Source organism: Lichtheimia ornata (assembly GCF_029851405.1).
Source record: "Lichtheimia ornata isolate CBS 291.66 chromosome Unknown scaffold00085, whole genome shotgun sequence".
NCBI classification, from domain to species: domain Eukaryota; kingdom Fungi; phylum Mucoromycota; class Mucoromycetes; order Mucorales; family Lichtheimiaceae; genus Lichtheimia; species Lichtheimia ornata.
The window spans coordinates 55,074-70,995 of NW_026695405.1; the positions used below are offsets into that span (position 1 = coordinate 55,074).

Sequence of the window (15,922 nt, forward strand, 5' to 3'; positions counted from 1 at the left end):
GGCAGTGGAGGCGTGTGTTGTTGGTGCATGTGAGTGATACTTGCATTGACATGATGGATCATTCAGTGTGCCCTTTTTCCACCACCCATGTGTTACTGGTAACAGGAAGAAGCATGTGCTAGGAGATGTGTACATATATACAAACAAGCACCTTCTACATGATCAGAGACAACAACAACAGCAAGCTTGTCTGTGCGTCTTCCTGGTTTGGATACTAATAGAGCCCCCTTTATTGTTGTCGTCATCATCATCATCCCCCGATACTGCTACGCTTTATTAACGATCATGCTCGTGGTAATGTTGGTGATGGCCGCTACTACTATGATGGTCATTGCCAGCTGATGTGCCTTGTACAGGGTCATGCTTCTCTCTCTTTTCTCTACTTTTTGTGGCATTCTGTATTTTTTTTGACGTGCTCCCCCACATGACAACAAACGAGACCCCCACTCTCTCACGTAACCTATCCCCATGCAATGGTACTGGGTACTTGCATCTTTGCTATTGTAAATAATCGGGTCAGTAGATGATCGATTCCCCTTTTTGTTTCATGTGGTGGTGGTGCTTTGGCAACACAGACTCTCACACAAATTTATATTTCCTTAAGCAAGGAGGTGAACGTTTTTGTGTATGTGTCATATGATGAGGGTGCTTTGTGTGTGTACACACACATGGCATGCTTTTGTGTTTATGTCATGCACGGAATAATATAGACGCATGCGTCAATCTCTTTTTTGACATGAAGGCCAATCACCTTCTTTTTTTGTATTGTTTAACCGGCAAAGGAGAAGAAGATGCCATATACAAACAAGAGGGATAGATTGGAAAGGGAGAGCAAAGTACGTAGCTAATGGATGACTTTCACGGAGCACTCTGAAATGTTGTGTTCGTAATATGTATATTAGTTTCCATAATCGAAAAAAAGAACTAAAGCGGTTGATGATAATGTGAGTGTGACCAAAGCGACGGAGAGTGAGAATGTGCATGAACATGTTGCAATAATAAAAAAGGGGAAAGTCGAGGAGGAGGAGGAGGAGATGGTAGTTAAAATAAAGGACGTGTGCTTGTGTGATGCTTGTGGGAGGGGAAAAGGATTATATAGAACTAAGCGTGAAGACTACTAGCAGGGGGTTGCTGCTGAAGATGCTTTCGAGAGCTCATTTTGATCACTTTCCGCACCATGCTCCTAACATGCTTTTGCTGTTGTGGTGGTTGTTGCTGTTGCTGATGATGGTGGTGATACTTTCCATCTTCATTGTTGGTAGCCGCCGTGGTCGTATGAGAGGTCGTTTGTGTGCGAGCATCATCATCACCACGTACAGTTTCTTCGCTGCTGAATGCTGAGTCATGGGAGCGAGGCTTTCTCAAGTTGAGCTTCATGTTGGAAAAGGAGTGATTGATCTTTTTGAGATGAGCCGCCATCTTATGGTCGTGATGATGCGAAGGATACAAAGCAGCCTGCTGATTGTTATTATTGCTTGCACAAAGGGGAGCAAATTCACTAAATGCACCTTGCACATGCATGGTTGGATCTTCATTGCTGAGGTACACAAATGGGTCTGCAGGAATGGGGACAACAGGTTTACTGGCTTCGGCAACAATACGGAAAAGCAATGGCGATGCCTCTGGATCGTAATTGGAAAGCTCGGTGCAAAATACAGAGATCCATGGTTCTTCAGGAGTGATGGGCTCTGGCTCATAATCATCATCCAACATGGCACGAATACCCACTGTATTAGCTGCCCAATCATGGCTGCTATAACGAATACGGCGAATCAAGCGATCGTATGATTTGGCTTTGGCACGTGCTGCTTCAATCTTGGACATGGGTTGGATCTCATCATACATCAATGACACGCCCGAGTCTACTCGCTTTTGTTGCTGAACTTGCTTGTGCATATGGATTCGTTTCGAGTGCTCAATAATCATCCGTGTCAAAAAGTGGCTCGCTTTTTCGGCAATGATGGGGTCACAGTCTGCTGGTCCTAATGTCACTTTGCCCATTGCTTCGCCCAAATGATATGCGTCCATGAGATTTTTGCCCTTGTGTTGCATCAATTCGACAAGGAAATCCAATATCTCAATCAACAGTTGCTCGCCTTTGCTGGTGAGGTATCGAGATAAACTTGATAATGTGCATGCTACAGGTGATAAAAATGTTAGGTGATCAAGAAAAGTAAAAACGAGGGGAAAGTGAGGGAAATGGGGAAGGAGGAGGTGGAGATGATGATGGCAATCAACAAGTGACCTACATACTTTCGTAATTGATAACTCGCCATACAGTCTTTGGCACGATTCGCTCCTGACAGCACCAGAGTGTATCCTGCATCAATGTTGCAACCGAGTGGATGCTGACATGGGTAACATCATCCGGGGTGCATCGCTGCTCTCTAAATACTTTGAGGAACAGCACCATGCTGGGTGCTAAATGTTTCCCCCTTACATGTCAAACTCTCTTGTATATACCACAACAAGTCATTTCTCTTTTTTTTATCCTTACCTGATTTGCGTAGGATCTTGCGTTCTTGCATGCCTAATAATGAGTGATACACCCGTTGATGAGTTTATTGGCTGATCGATCAGCAAAGGAAAAGGTTTACCTCGTCGTCGAATCTCATCCATACAAATCCTGGTGACTTGTGCTGCAAAATCAAATGAATAAAGCATTGCTGTATAGGAATGTTGCCAAGATACCAAAGGTTGTTGGATTAGTTCCTATGACATGTATGCAGTGATAGGGCGTTGACTAACCTGGAATGTATAGTGTACGATGAAATGAGAAGAAAGAAAAGAGAAAAAGGAAAAAGAAGTGATAGAAAGAGGAAAAAGAGAATTAAAGCTGTGTATGCAAGAAAATCAAATGTGCTGCGCTTTCTCATCCACTCACACACACTCACCTTGGCTCAAAACATTCTCATCTCTCTTGCTGCCTTGCACTTGCCCCTTTTCCAAGGAGGATCAAAGAAAGAAAGAAAAAACAAGCATCGGTTCCGATCTGGTTGTATCCCGCCTTGGATTCATTCTACTCATGATAATGGGATTTGCTCATGGTCTCTTTCTGTATCCGTGGTTGGAGAGTGAGCCTGTGCTATAGAGAATTAAGGGACTCACAAAAAAGTCAGCATCATCTTCACGCGCAGCATTTGTACCTGTTGCAGGATCAACACCCTGCCGCCTTTTCCCTTACTTTGCTTCCTCTCCCCTTTATTGCTCTACTTTACCTTTGTTCATCACCGCCTTTTTCTTTGTAGTTGATTGGTGTCGATCATGGATCATCCATCATTCTTGAATGCTCGAGGATAATTGCACTTTATTCAGTTTTGGTAATTGGAAAAGGATACAAAAAAAGAGAGGAGTGAACAGGGAGAGAGAGAGAGATAGAGCAGGTACTACTTGCCCCGCCTAGACAAGGAGACATTCAAGGGAAACCCACCATACCATTGAGGAGTAGTACTGGCTTCGTGTTGTTGCTCTCAAATAGGTGCTCTCAGGTACTGCACGGCTGCTCTTGTTTCAAAGCTTCAACAATCGCTGCTGCTGGTGCATGTCGCAATGGCGTCGTCTTGGACTTGTTGATTGGCATTGACACGCTTCACTCATTGTTCGATCCATGGACCCCTTGATGGTTTCCCCCACCCCGACATTCAAGTAACGTTTGGACATCCGAATTACTTTCAGCGTAGCAAATAGAAACGTTTGATCAATGATAAAGTCGATATTGTTGTATGATGCATATAAAAGATAACAAGGTTGAAGGAGGAAAGGAAGGGTGGTGTGTGTGTGTGTATGTGTGTGCGGGTACTTGGCCAATGCTTTCTCTCTCTCTCTCTATTTCTTTTCATGCACACAACATCAGCTGTTACGTTGTCGATGCATCCTAACAACCTTAACTGTTGCAGCCATATATACCTCGGCGTTGGGGATAATTACAGCCTTGTGCATGATGCAGCAATACTGCTATTATTATCGAGAAGCGCTGTTTCCAGGACAACGTAAATCATTAAACCAATTGGATTGGGGAAAACGTGTGCGTGTAAAAGTAGGCTGATGTATGTATGTAAGTTGATTAGCTTCATTGGTAACACCACAGCGAATGCTGTACAACCACACCCGGCATAATCCGATCAGACCACATCATGACGTAAAGGATTGGTTAGGGATGCTTTATATGCTATAGAATTTGAAAGCTCTAAAGTGCATCATCATTTCGTAGGTTGAGAGGAAAAGCGATAGTTAGGGGAGATGAACATCATAGGCAATGGCAGGTGGTGGTGATGGTGAAGGCGTTGGTAATAGGTGATCTACGTTGAATGGATGATGATGGCTTGATTGGTTTGTACAAGAGAAGGGGGTAATGGTGTATAGACAATGAAATGAAAAGTGGATCAGGGTATATACAAGAAACGTGAGGAGAGGGAAAAATGTCAAAATACCATCACCAAGGATGGTGTCGTAATTGCATCATGGTGACAGCAGCATCCACTTGTTCTTCAGCGAATAGCTGGCTAAGTGATGGTAGCATGCATGGCTTCTTGGTAGTGGGTGCTTCGATTGTTGAGGGTGGAGGTGAAACGGGTGAGTTGCTTTCGACGCTCGTGAAACTAGCTTTACGCTTGCGGGTTCTACACAAGTTGAAAAGGGTTTGGTCAATTGACTCGTCAGGGTATATGCATGAAAAGATGCCTACTGGTGCTCTTTACGGATTCTGATCCGTGCTCCTTGATCGGAAAATGAGCGTGATAAAAACGTCGATTCGAGAGGACCAGGAAATTGTTTAGGTGAATAGACCATAAATACGTCGGTGAAAATGGATTGCAGATGACTGGCACCGGATCTAAGGGATGAAGGGGTATGCCTTTTGTGAATACAAAGGGCCCAAAACAAAAACAACAACAACGAGCACTTACGGCGTGATCTCAAATAAGGTAAGCTTTAATCGGAATTGACCTTGAACCTTCACCGATAGATCACCGAGAATAAAGAACCCACCATCTATCGTCATCAATATGGTCAGCATGTGATGTTTGATTCAAAAACAATGATGCAACGTACGTACCCATATTATCAATGTCTTTGAGCCGGTACATTGAAGACACGGTTTGGCCACAAAGGGCATTGTGATTTGGTGTATAGATTTCATCGTCGTTGTAAGGATGTGCAAGGTTGGCACACATAAAGTAGTTTGGGCTTTGTAGGAATTGGCTGAAGAAGAAGATTACTATGTAAGTAAACCAGTGGTATTTTTCATTGTTGATGTATGTGGGCGGCTTACAGAGTTTCGGCTGGTGTGGCGTTTTGAAGTTGTATTTGAACGATGGGTGGTGGATCGATTGCTCGTCGGTCTGTGGGTGGTTACAATTAGATGGTTGATATAAAGGAAGTATGATCGTATGTACCTCGCTCATTGTTGGTGCTAGTACGTGTATTAATGGGTTGTTGTCGCATTCGCAAAGACAAACGTCTATCACATTACAACATGTTAAATGATGTCGTCGACCTCTTTTTGTTACGTTTCTTGGCTAGATACTCACTGTGGACGGCTTAAAGAGTAGGATGAAACGTAATCGTGTGGTGACATTTTGACAGATAATACGTGAATATATGAGATAGCAGATAAGATCTAGGAGGACGAGGAGGAGAAGGAGGGAAGAAGAAACAAAGCAAAGACGTCAAGTCTTTAAAACCATTCACGCAAATCTGATACGGCGGAGTTCTCCTTGATGTTACACTCGAACCTGATATCGACATCACCTTATGCTTGAGCGAGCTGGTAAGTGATCATCCCATCATAATTGCTACAAGTCGCTGGTCCTCGGGGATTAGTAAGAATTATACATTCCTATGCTGTTGATATTTTATACATGTTGGCAGTATACAATACTTCTTTGTTAGGAGGCGCAGTGTTACACAACAAGAAGCGATATCCTGGTTCTTGTCGCGGATCTGATAAATTTTGTTTATCACCATTGGGTGGATCAGATAAACCGAAGATCCCCATTTGCAAATAGGCTAATCGTCTATGTTGACATAAACAAATGCAAGTAGGTGTCTCAAATGTATGAGCGACCCGTATACGTATATATTGAAGATGAAGGTATGTTGAATGAGACATGGTCTTTGTATATGTGTATGCCTGAGTTTATCTGATATCCTCGGTAGCAGCTAATAATGTCAGGGGAAAAGCGGGGAGGCTAAGCCGCGGGTGCCATACATCTGATTTCGTATATTGTATCTGATACAATGGGCAATCATCAGAGTGCTTTAAAATTGTACGACTGTGAAAGGTAAGACGTTCCAAGTGTATCCTAGGAAAATCGCCACCCTGGTCACATTCTGTGCTCATTTACGTCGTCCTTTTCCCAAAGTTGTGTTTGCCAAGATCTCCATCTCTTCGAAAACGAGCTCAAGTGACTGATCATTATGCGCTGCGTGCACTCTGTTACACGACGTTTTCCCCACATTGGATTTGGAATCGTTCAAGAAGGGTGAGACAACCAAAAGAGATGACATGTACTAATAATCAATCACCTCTTTATTACCAACAATGACTCTACCTATGTCTCCAACTATGTAATGTAGGTGAAAGGGTGGTGGTGCTTCTAATACAATCCAGGATCGCAATGGTGGCGTGATTGACGGCAAAGCAAGATAAATGGTCCTTTGGGTTTCAACTTGTCATCCTCCTCATGTACGATTACGTATCCTCTGCTTCTTTGTGCTTGGTCCCTTATGCAGATCACAATCAATGAAAACTTACCCTTTCTCCTGAAACGAGCAATAAAGGTGGCGGTAATAAGGTACGTCATAACAGAAGGTCTTGCCACAATAGTGCTGCTCCCTCAACGGCTTGACAAATGTGCGATCGCTACGTTGACTGCCGATGACGACGTAATGTGGACAGGTTGCCATTGGTAGACCACCATGAGTGGAGAAGCGCCGCCCCCCTGAAAAGTCTCTATGATGTCCAGGATGTAAGAGATAACCCAACTACACAAATCACATGATAAATATCCGTCTCAATACACCTGTTCCTTAATAAAGTATCTTCACATACCATGCCCATATTCTTGTGCCGTAATGTTTCTGCTTCGTCGTAAGAAAAGGAATGTGGCTCTTGTTTCATTTTCTCGTGGAAGATGCTTGAAAAAAGCGAACCAAGTCAAATTGTGATCACTCCACATTTAGCATGATTTGCTTACCTGCTGCCAAATGCTTAATAGTATCCTCCCAACCCCAAGCTTGCATATGACTATACGCGTTTCCATGGCGACCCACTACACAAGCACATGTCAATATAAAAGAAAGAGGATACCATAGACTAACCACACATACCACAAAGAAGACATCCTTGAATAGAATCAAATGGCACAAAGACAACAATAGGCATATACATGAGACAACAAGGAGCTATACATGAATGATTAGATGAGCATTCTCATGTTGCAGCAGATGCAATACATGTATCTTTCACACTTACCGTTCTTGAGATCGAATTCCGTCAAATGCAAACGGGAGAATAGTACCCGGATATGAGGATGAAACAAAAACACGCTGTCCAAAGGCAAGATCGAGCCAAACAAACGTCTCCACAAAGATGATGCAAAGGAGTGCCTCGGCAATGGAACATGCGACAAAGCTGTGCCCTTCCCTCGATACATGATGGCTATGGCTATCTCCTTGCACGATGCTCTTCCAGAATACATGATAATGTTCAACGATAGCCAGTCTATAAAGTAGCCCATTTCAGTACATTGGTCACGCATCAGAAGATCCAAGACGATTTACAGCAAAGCTTTGAGCGAACAAGAAGTCATTGAAATCGCCAACATCAGCAGTAGAAAGAAGACCACAACGAACCAAGGCATTGTTTTCCCGTACTCCAGCATCAAGAATAGCGTAGATTGTTGAACCAGCGTATCGACTCGTTCCACATGTCGTGCCTTTGAAGATGTAGAAGGAAGACGAGCTGTCTGATTTTGCGACATGCGACAACCAAGTGCATCATGCCCAATTTTCAATCTCAGAGAGTACATGGCGATCATCATGATGGTGAAGCTCATCCAATATCGCTGTGGAACGCTACGATCGATCACGTGAGGGAAGTAAAGGATGAACGGCTGCCTACAAAAGAGTTCCTTCTTAAACAGGTTACACCATTGATAAGTCTCACACCGGCTGCAGTTCCGGATACTGATAACCGCGATTGCATGGCACAATGCAGATGAAACATTGACCCTGAAATAAATGGCGGCATTAGAGCGGACAAGACGTTATCCAAAGATAAAAGCACGAGGCATGACTCATCCTCCTCCTATCGTGTTGTAGATCAGCCGATAATAAACAAACATCTTTTAACTTTGCTACTACTATTATTGAATGGAAGTTGAGGTTGCCATGGAAATAGAAACATAACCTTTTTTTATTGTCTTCTACATAGGCAGTACTAGGTTCTAATGGCGGGTGATAAAAGCTTTCATCAGGATTATGTAAGGTGTGCTATTGTAAGCATATGGTGCGATTTGGAGTAAATGATTGGCCTACAAGTGACGGGAAAAGGATATGTCGAAGCCGGGATATGAAAGGATCAATGTCGGATGTTTTATAAAGTAGGACCCTTTCCAGCTACCGATTATTCAGCAGAAAGCCAGCTCGCTGAAAATTAAAAAAGATTTCCCTCCCCCCCCTGGCTAACCAATTTCGCGATGGCTCCCGAGACGATCCGTGCCAACTTTGCAGATAACCAAATTTAGTAGCCCATGTGTGTATACGTAGACGGTAAATCGCGGAATGAGATGGGATGATCTTTTATAGTGATGAAGAAGGTATTCATAATAATAGTAATACAAGTGTAGAAATGAGATGCTAAGTATGCATATATACAATGATGCGATTTTTTTCTATAGAGATGAAGTTGTTGTGGATGTTTGGTATATAGTAAATTAATTAGCAGTGATGGATTCCGGATACGTAGGCACCGCTGGTAGCTGCTCAATCGTTTGAAAGTAGCTAGGTGGTGCCTCTGTAGTATTGTAGGCTGGAGGACTAGGCATAGCACCATCCCAAATATGCTCACGTGAAGTAACCATGATAGGGATTTCAAGCGTACAAAGTGTCAAATGCTGTTGGCCCTGTGATTCGTGGCTGATGGACGATCGACGAGAGGAAGGATCACGTTTAAGCGAGAAAATGGATGAGATCGATGATGATGACGATGATCGACTAAGTGAAGGCTTAGGTGTACTAGGTCGTGATGTTGGTGGTGTAGGCAATAGTTGATGCATGATCTCTTCCATTTGCTGTTGATGTGCATTGGGATCAGGACGACGTTCCTCCACCATCATGTTGATGATGATGTGATGCTTGACTTCGACAAGACGAGTCTCCGTATCAGCATGAACACGAGGGCATAATCGAAATACAGCATTGTAATCGTGATCACTAGCAGGATCATAATCGGGAGATTGAGATGGATAAAAAGTGCTCCAACCCAGCGGAAACAATTCTTCGGTCTTACTATAGATGGTACAAAAAACAACTTTTAGTATCATCGGCGATCCACCAAATTAGGCTAGCAGAGCAAAAAAAAGAAAAAACTTACTATGCAGATTGGCATGTAATTGATCGTTCACCGGTGGTACGATAACGGATAACTTCACGCAACGCACATGTAACCGATCGCACCGATTGCGTATCAGGTCGCCCGAGGTGCATATTGAGATTGAGTTTCACAATGCCACCTTCACGATAAGCCATGGTTGTGGACGTGGCACTATATCGCAATTGCTCCATTTGATTTTCACCATGAACGGTATCGGTCAAATCAGCTGCTGCGGCGGATGTAAGATTTTCATCAATGAGACAACGGCGAAGAACGATCTCGCGGGAATGATGGATATCGGTAGAAAACATGGTACGGAATAATGTCGATTGTAAGCGATAACGAATACAGCCATATTTGCCACGAAAGCTTGCTGGTAATGTGGCAGGTAGATCAAAAGAGAAAGGATATTCGTAATGGCCAGGTTGCAAATGAGTGATCTCGCCATTATCACCCATAAAGTGTTGACTCTTGTAACAAAGCGTGCGTGCTTCAGTCATCTCGGTCGACGATACACCGATAGCGCTTTGTCCTCGTAAGTTGACCTTGGTACGGCCTTCGAACCATACAATGAAACGACGCACCTTGACAGGACGATGAACGTGCAATACGCATGTGCCTTTCAAAACACACCCTTCACTTTCATCATCAGGAAAGCCATGCATAATGCCCGTAAAGTAAGGGTCAATCTTAAATTCGATTGTTGCGTCGTCTTTGGGCATTTGAAGTCGATGCAACTGTAAAAGGCTGGCTGGTTGTAGAGCTGAAATGGTGAAAAAATATATAAAGTAGAGAACAAACAGGAACGAAAATCAAACAAAGCACTGATTATATATAATATGATGTCTCGGATCATCTCGGCTATTTGAAACATGCGGACAACTGATACTACTTGGTGCCGTTAAAGCGGCGATTTATTGGCGTTTATCTAACACATGGCACACCTGAGCAATGATGTCAATCTTGACTCGTTTTGGTTTTACGCCGTTACGTTCAAGCCATTCCTTAAGCATGACAACGGTACACTAAAACCACCTGTCAGGACACGCGTTGCATGATATGCATAATAAAAAGATGCATGGTGCTTACCTTATCAAGCGTATGGTCCCGGTAGTGATCTTCGATCGATTTAGATCCTGCATCAACACGACGGCGGCTTGTACTAGACTCCGGCTTGCTATCCGATAGCTGCAAAAAAATGTGGCATGGGCCAAGGTCATTATCGACCCTTATCTCGTATCACAAACACCGCGCACGCACTGTCTTACCTGCCGCTTTTGTCCTCTCAAGTCCTCTTCAGAAATACCAACATCGGCTGCCAAACGTTCACGTAACTCCTTCAATCCTTGGCCAATCGTCTACGCATCGATAAAATAAGCACATTTTGATTCGATCCAGAAGACATCACAATACAAATACCTGGTTGATCATATCCACATTTGGTTTGGTTGTATCCACAATGCGCTCCACCATGGGCTTATCAAGAGCAAGCGCTTCCAGTGTAGCGCAGTGCAACTGCATAGCTGTATAAAATAAAAATATCATCATCAGCTTCTCCGACACGTATCTATACAGCTGTATCTCGTCTCTTTTTACAATACCTGGATCCTCAAACTCATTCGGGTCGTATATTTGCTTGATCTCCATACCACCTTGTTCACCACCAAATATGGCCCTGGTTGCCAATTCCACTTGTTCTTCGGTGGCTAATAGGAATAATTGCGTGATTAGTTTGGGTACACAACGCCATTTGTGCGTGCATTGACGATCTCGTCATAACATACCAATTGGAGTTTCGGTAACCGGAAGATCCCGAATATCATCGGCATAGGGCATTGGAATAATATGGATACCAGGAGGGCGATCTTGTGCACCATTTTCATCAAACGTTTCCGCCTAAATTTTCACTGTCAGCGTCATCACTGATATTTCTACTCCCCCCCCCAAAACCCTTACCTGTGGATACATCAATGCAATCAATGTATTTGCGTTTTCACGAGGTGTGAATGTGCATATGCCAATTTTGTCCTTTTCCAGCAAACCCCTGAGCAATGCCGTGAATGTGCGATGACTTCCTTCATATTGCTATATTCGCGAAGATGGTAAGTAAATAAAGCAGACCATTGAGTTGCCAGTCTTACCGTTTCATCCGGGTAAATAAAGCTTGGGAGAGAAATGTTGAGCATATCATTAATCTTCTCCTTGCGTCGGAAGCCGAGAATTTCAATGCCTAGAGAAGAATGAAATAAGACATGGGTTGCTTTATGGCTATCCTGAATGCATACCTTTTCCCTTGACTGATCGCATCTTGTTGATTTCCTCACGTGAGAATACCACCTGAGTACCACCATACTCAAATGCAGACTTGATTTCTGTTGGCAGTAATACTTGTTGCGTGTCCTAATACAATAATATGAATGTATGATAAAAATAGAGCATCCTGATATCCATTCTCACCTGACACTTGTACGTTATCTGCGTATCGACTTGTTCAATTCGTTCACCAGCACCTGTCACCCGATGAGGAGTGGATCGCTTTTCTGGCATGATCAAGTTGTATCTAATAATATGGATAAGTATCAATGCCATGTGGTCTTATCATCCTACTTACCCACGAACGCCAATCACAATACCAGGTGCAATGGTAAGGGGAACGCGAAAGGATGTACGCTTTTTGGGTTCACGTCGACGTACAGTGTCAAGCAATTCATCCACTTTGTTGGATCCTCCACCTGTTACACGCTGAGAGGCAACGTCTTCATCTTGAGTAGCATCGATCCCTCCTTCTTGTGCAAGAACCTCCTACACGTCAAATAGCGTTAGGCAATAAGCACATAGCACAAGATTGGATGAGTGTATACTTACATTGTAAAATAAACTTTCATCGAAATGATGATCACCTTTGTCAAGTCCGAACAGCTCAATTCTGATACCAGCATCGTAGAAGTCCTATGCAATACCACCATCAGACTCTGTTTGTGTTTGGCGCAATAAAAGGGATTACTTTTGCACGTCGAATGGCAGCTTGCCGCAAGTTGTGTTGGTTTGGATGTGGATTGTCTTGATTGGTGATGAGGAAGACACGTCGTGATCCACGCTGATTTGAAATGCTATCTCCATAATCAGGATACAACCTCCTCATGGTGTATTCTTCATGCACTCACCTTCCAGCATTAAACATGTCACTGCAAGTCCAAAACACATTTCCAAATGGGTATTCTTTGCTGGTCGAACCAAAGGTATTTTGAATGTCACCATCGCCCTCTATATACACAATCCATCACCATCAATGCATACGTCGACATCCACACTTCCCTTTTGCATGTCATCTACCTGAACTATACATTTCGGCTTCTTTCACTCGTGGTGCATCTGGGATGTCGAGACCTTGTAGAATGTAGATGTGTTCATGTCCTGCAGGGTTGTTGGACATGTTCTATTTCATTGTTGTCAATGATGTGCGCAGCATACACTTCCTCCTCGTGTTCTCGACTCACTGTGTTGTAAAGTAGTACCCCCACCCTATCAGAGGTTGCAGCAAAGATCTTGCTGAGCGTGACAGACTTGATGCAATCAAATGCCACTTTGATGGGTATACTGCCGTTGGGTTCAGGCTTGTTCATTTCGGGGCTACAGTCGACGACGAAGAGGATTTGATCTCGATTGTCGTACGAGGTCTAACACGCGTGAAAGAGTCAGCATTAGGTGCACGGCATTTATACGCAACAGGCCAATTGTTCCTTACGACAATCTCGTCGGTCACTGTGGGGTCGTCGTTGAAGTCAAATGACACTGGATCGTGGGCTGAAGACGACATTTGGGATAAAGGGAAGTGGAGTTGTCAAGCGCTGATGATGGCTGGGTTTTAGATTCTTGCATTGCTGATACCCAACGCGTGCACAGGTCATGTGCCTGATTGTCCCGCTCCCTTTCATGGATTGAGATGCGAGTGAGTTTACCTTATTTTCTAGCCATGTTTACAATAAGAACGATGATGTCCTTGCTGGCATGTATATAAAAAGCTCCCTCTTATATAAACATTTCATTCTACCATTGTCTCTCTTTTTCTTCTTTATTATCTCTCAATCATCCTGCAATGATAACAACCAAAGGCATTGGTGGTTTTTTATTGACAGCTACTCTGTCACTCTTATCAACATCAGCCGCTGCTGCACTACCAGAAATCAATTGTGATAATGTGGTTACCGATATTACAGAAGCATCAGCAATCCAAGACATGATCGATAATGCAGCATACAAAGGGTAAGCAAGTAGGCTATGATAATGTGCCCTTGAATACTTATACCGTAATACTCTTCTAGTCATTCAGTGGTCAACCTTGCACCAGGTAAGCTATACATACATACGTACATACATATACCTTTGCATCAACTCATGTATGTCATTATAGGTGTATACAGCTTCTCTGAAAATGAACCCATTGTACTCAAGGCTGGTGTATCGTTGCATGCTGATGATAAACAACCAACCATCTTTGTTGGACCAGAAGGAAATTCGACCGCCACTATATCAGGTACATTTTAATCCCTGGAAACAAAGGCATTATTCACATGACGTTGATTCATTATTTTAGTGCCTCCTGAAAACCAGGGATGGTCCATCAAGGGCATTGTTTTCGACAATGTCAATATTGTTGTGGATCCCCATACCAACGAGGATGAATCGAGCGTCTTGGGTAATCTATTTTTGAATGGCGGTCGTGGTTCAGTCATCTCCAACTATGGCCAAAACCTTTATATTGGTAAGTTGTCCATATTTTATTATGATCTGGGCTGGATTTTCTTTCCTCCTCACACTCATCCACATATTCTATCATCTAGATGGCAACGTCTTTTTGCGTGATTATGACCACCGTGGAACAGCATTGTTCCCCAAATACAACACAACCAGTTGAGTGAATCAGGATAGGGATTCCATTATGTTATGGTTACACTAACCTTTACGCACAGACGCTGGTGTTGTGTTCCAAACCCAAAAGAGCAGCGTAGTTTCCAACAACATTTTTGGAATGGATCTACGTGAAGCCCATAATGTATATCCACATGTATCACCACAACTACAACGTGTGATGGATGACTTGGCCTATTACCGACAATGCCATCAACGGGAATTGAGCGATGAACAAGGATATTTGGCATCCGGTGTTCAATTGTACACCACCGTTGATATTACCATCAAAGAGAACATCTTGAACGCTACGCTCCCTGATCGATTTATCTATGGTCAAGATCACGCTATCAGTGCAGTGGGAAGCAACCAAACATACATTCACCAAAACTTCTTTGCCGGATGGGAGCTTGCTGATTTTGGTGGCGCTGTACGATTCACTTCAGCAGTAGATGGCTACGTGGTATCCAACTACCTTGCCAATGATGCTATTATGATGTATGCAGCCACTCACGCTGACTTTATGCAAGTTAGCAACATGGTCGTATACAACAACTTCTTTTACAAGTTTATTGGACAAGAGCTCGCACCACCCGAACCCCAGAATGGATGGCTCTATGAAGGCATCACATTCTTTGACTTTTATACAGCACGCCTTAATTACACGATCATGCCACCCATCTGGAACTCCACCGTGCCTGTTTCTCCTTGGGGATGGCACATTGTTATGTCTGAAAACCATTTTGGGGCTGCTGAAGGTCTTGATCCCAACGTTATCAGCCTCGGCAATCTCGATCCTTCCGAAGCCTTCATTGATCACTCCAATTGCTATGTAACGCCCCCACTCCTCCCTGGTTCAGAGCATGGATCAACCGTGCCCTTGTTATGGCGTCAATCCTTTGAGCCTGGTGTATACACACAATATGGTGGAAAGGTTCCCAAGAAGTTTGACTTTTACACCAACGAGCCATTAATCGATAACGTGCCAGCCAACATGCGTAACTTGCCTATTCCCGAATTCTGGAAGGGCTTCACTCTTCACAACAACACCATCCCTATGATGGATCCCGAAACTCCTTGCTTTGTAGCCATGGAAGAAAATTAAGCACATGAGCTTTTTATTATCTTAGTATATACGTAATCGTGAAAAATAAACAACTATGAACCTGCTTAAAATGAATTGGGATTTCTATATCTACCAAGCGATCGTTTGTGGCCTTGCTTCATATCCATGATGGGTGTATTGTATGGGTTCTCTAAGAAAGAGCCAAGGTGTGGTGATTGTTCATTCATAATTGACAGCATGACTACTTTAGGGTAGAAAGGTGGCAATAGTCGTTACCAAAAACGGAAGCATGCTTCATTGTTCTTTTGCGAGGCGAAAAGGACATTCATTGACTCAACTTTCAAACAATCACT

General features: G+C 43.3%; 4 protein-coding genes across 4 annotated transcripts; 1 reads left to right on the forward strand and 3 right to left on the reverse strand.

Moving 5' to 3' along the window:
* Positions 1–1,101: 1,101 nt before the first annotated feature.
* On the reverse strand, positions 1,102–2,664 carry O0I10_011242 (uncharacterized protein; the record flags this gene model as incomplete). Its single annotated transcript, XM_058491212.1, has 4 exons — positions 1,102–2,138; positions 2,254–2,421; positions 2,498–2,530; positions 2,598–2,664. 4 exons carry the CDS (start codon positions 2,662–2,664, stop codon positions 1,102–1,104), a joined length of 1,305 nt encoding a protein of 434 aa, XP_058338015.1.
* A 1,768-nt stretch (positions 2,665–4,432) lies between these two features.
* Positions 4,433–5,575, reverse strand: O0I10_011243 (uncharacterized protein; the record flags this gene model as incomplete). Its single annotated transcript, XM_058491213.1, has 7 exons — positions 4,433–4,619; positions 4,685–4,831; positions 4,905–4,989; positions 5,054–5,199; positions 5,270–5,339; positions 5,394–5,458; positions 5,529–5,575. 7 exons carry the CDS (start codon positions 5,573–5,575, stop codon positions 4,433–4,435), a joined length of 747 nt encoding a protein of 248 aa, XP_058338016.1.
* A 4,934-nt stretch (positions 5,576–10,509) lies between these two features.
* Positions 10,510–13,412, reverse strand: O0I10_011244 (uncharacterized protein; the record flags this gene model as incomplete). Its single annotated transcript, XM_058491214.1, has 17 exons — positions 10,510–10,620; positions 10,685–10,783; positions 10,864–10,953; positions 11,015–11,118; positions 11,197–11,301; positions 11,380–11,491; positions 11,552–11,680; positions 11,737–11,825; positions 11,881–11,995; positions 12,053–12,155; positions 12,207–12,397; positions 12,461–12,544; positions 12,600–12,705; positions 12,760–12,859; positions 12,929–13,031; positions 13,093–13,272; positions 13,341–13,412. The coding sequence occupies 17 exons, from the start codon at positions 13,410–13,412 to the stop codon at positions 10,510–10,512; spliced, it is 1,893 nt and encodes a 630-aa protein (XP_058338017.1).
* A 279-nt stretch (positions 13,413–13,691) lies between these two features.
* O0I10_011245 (uncharacterized protein) lies at positions 13,692–15,608 on the forward strand (the record flags this gene model as incomplete). The annotated part of the gene is made up of 6 exons (XM_058491215.1): positions 13,692–13,858; positions 13,918–13,943; positions 14,007–14,129; positions 14,190–14,357; positions 14,437–14,505; positions 14,566–15,608. 6 exons carry the CDS (start codon positions 13,692–13,694, stop codon positions 15,606–15,608), a joined length of 1,596 nt encoding a protein of 531 aa, XP_058338018.1.
* Positions 15,609–15,922: the final 314 nt, after the last annotated feature.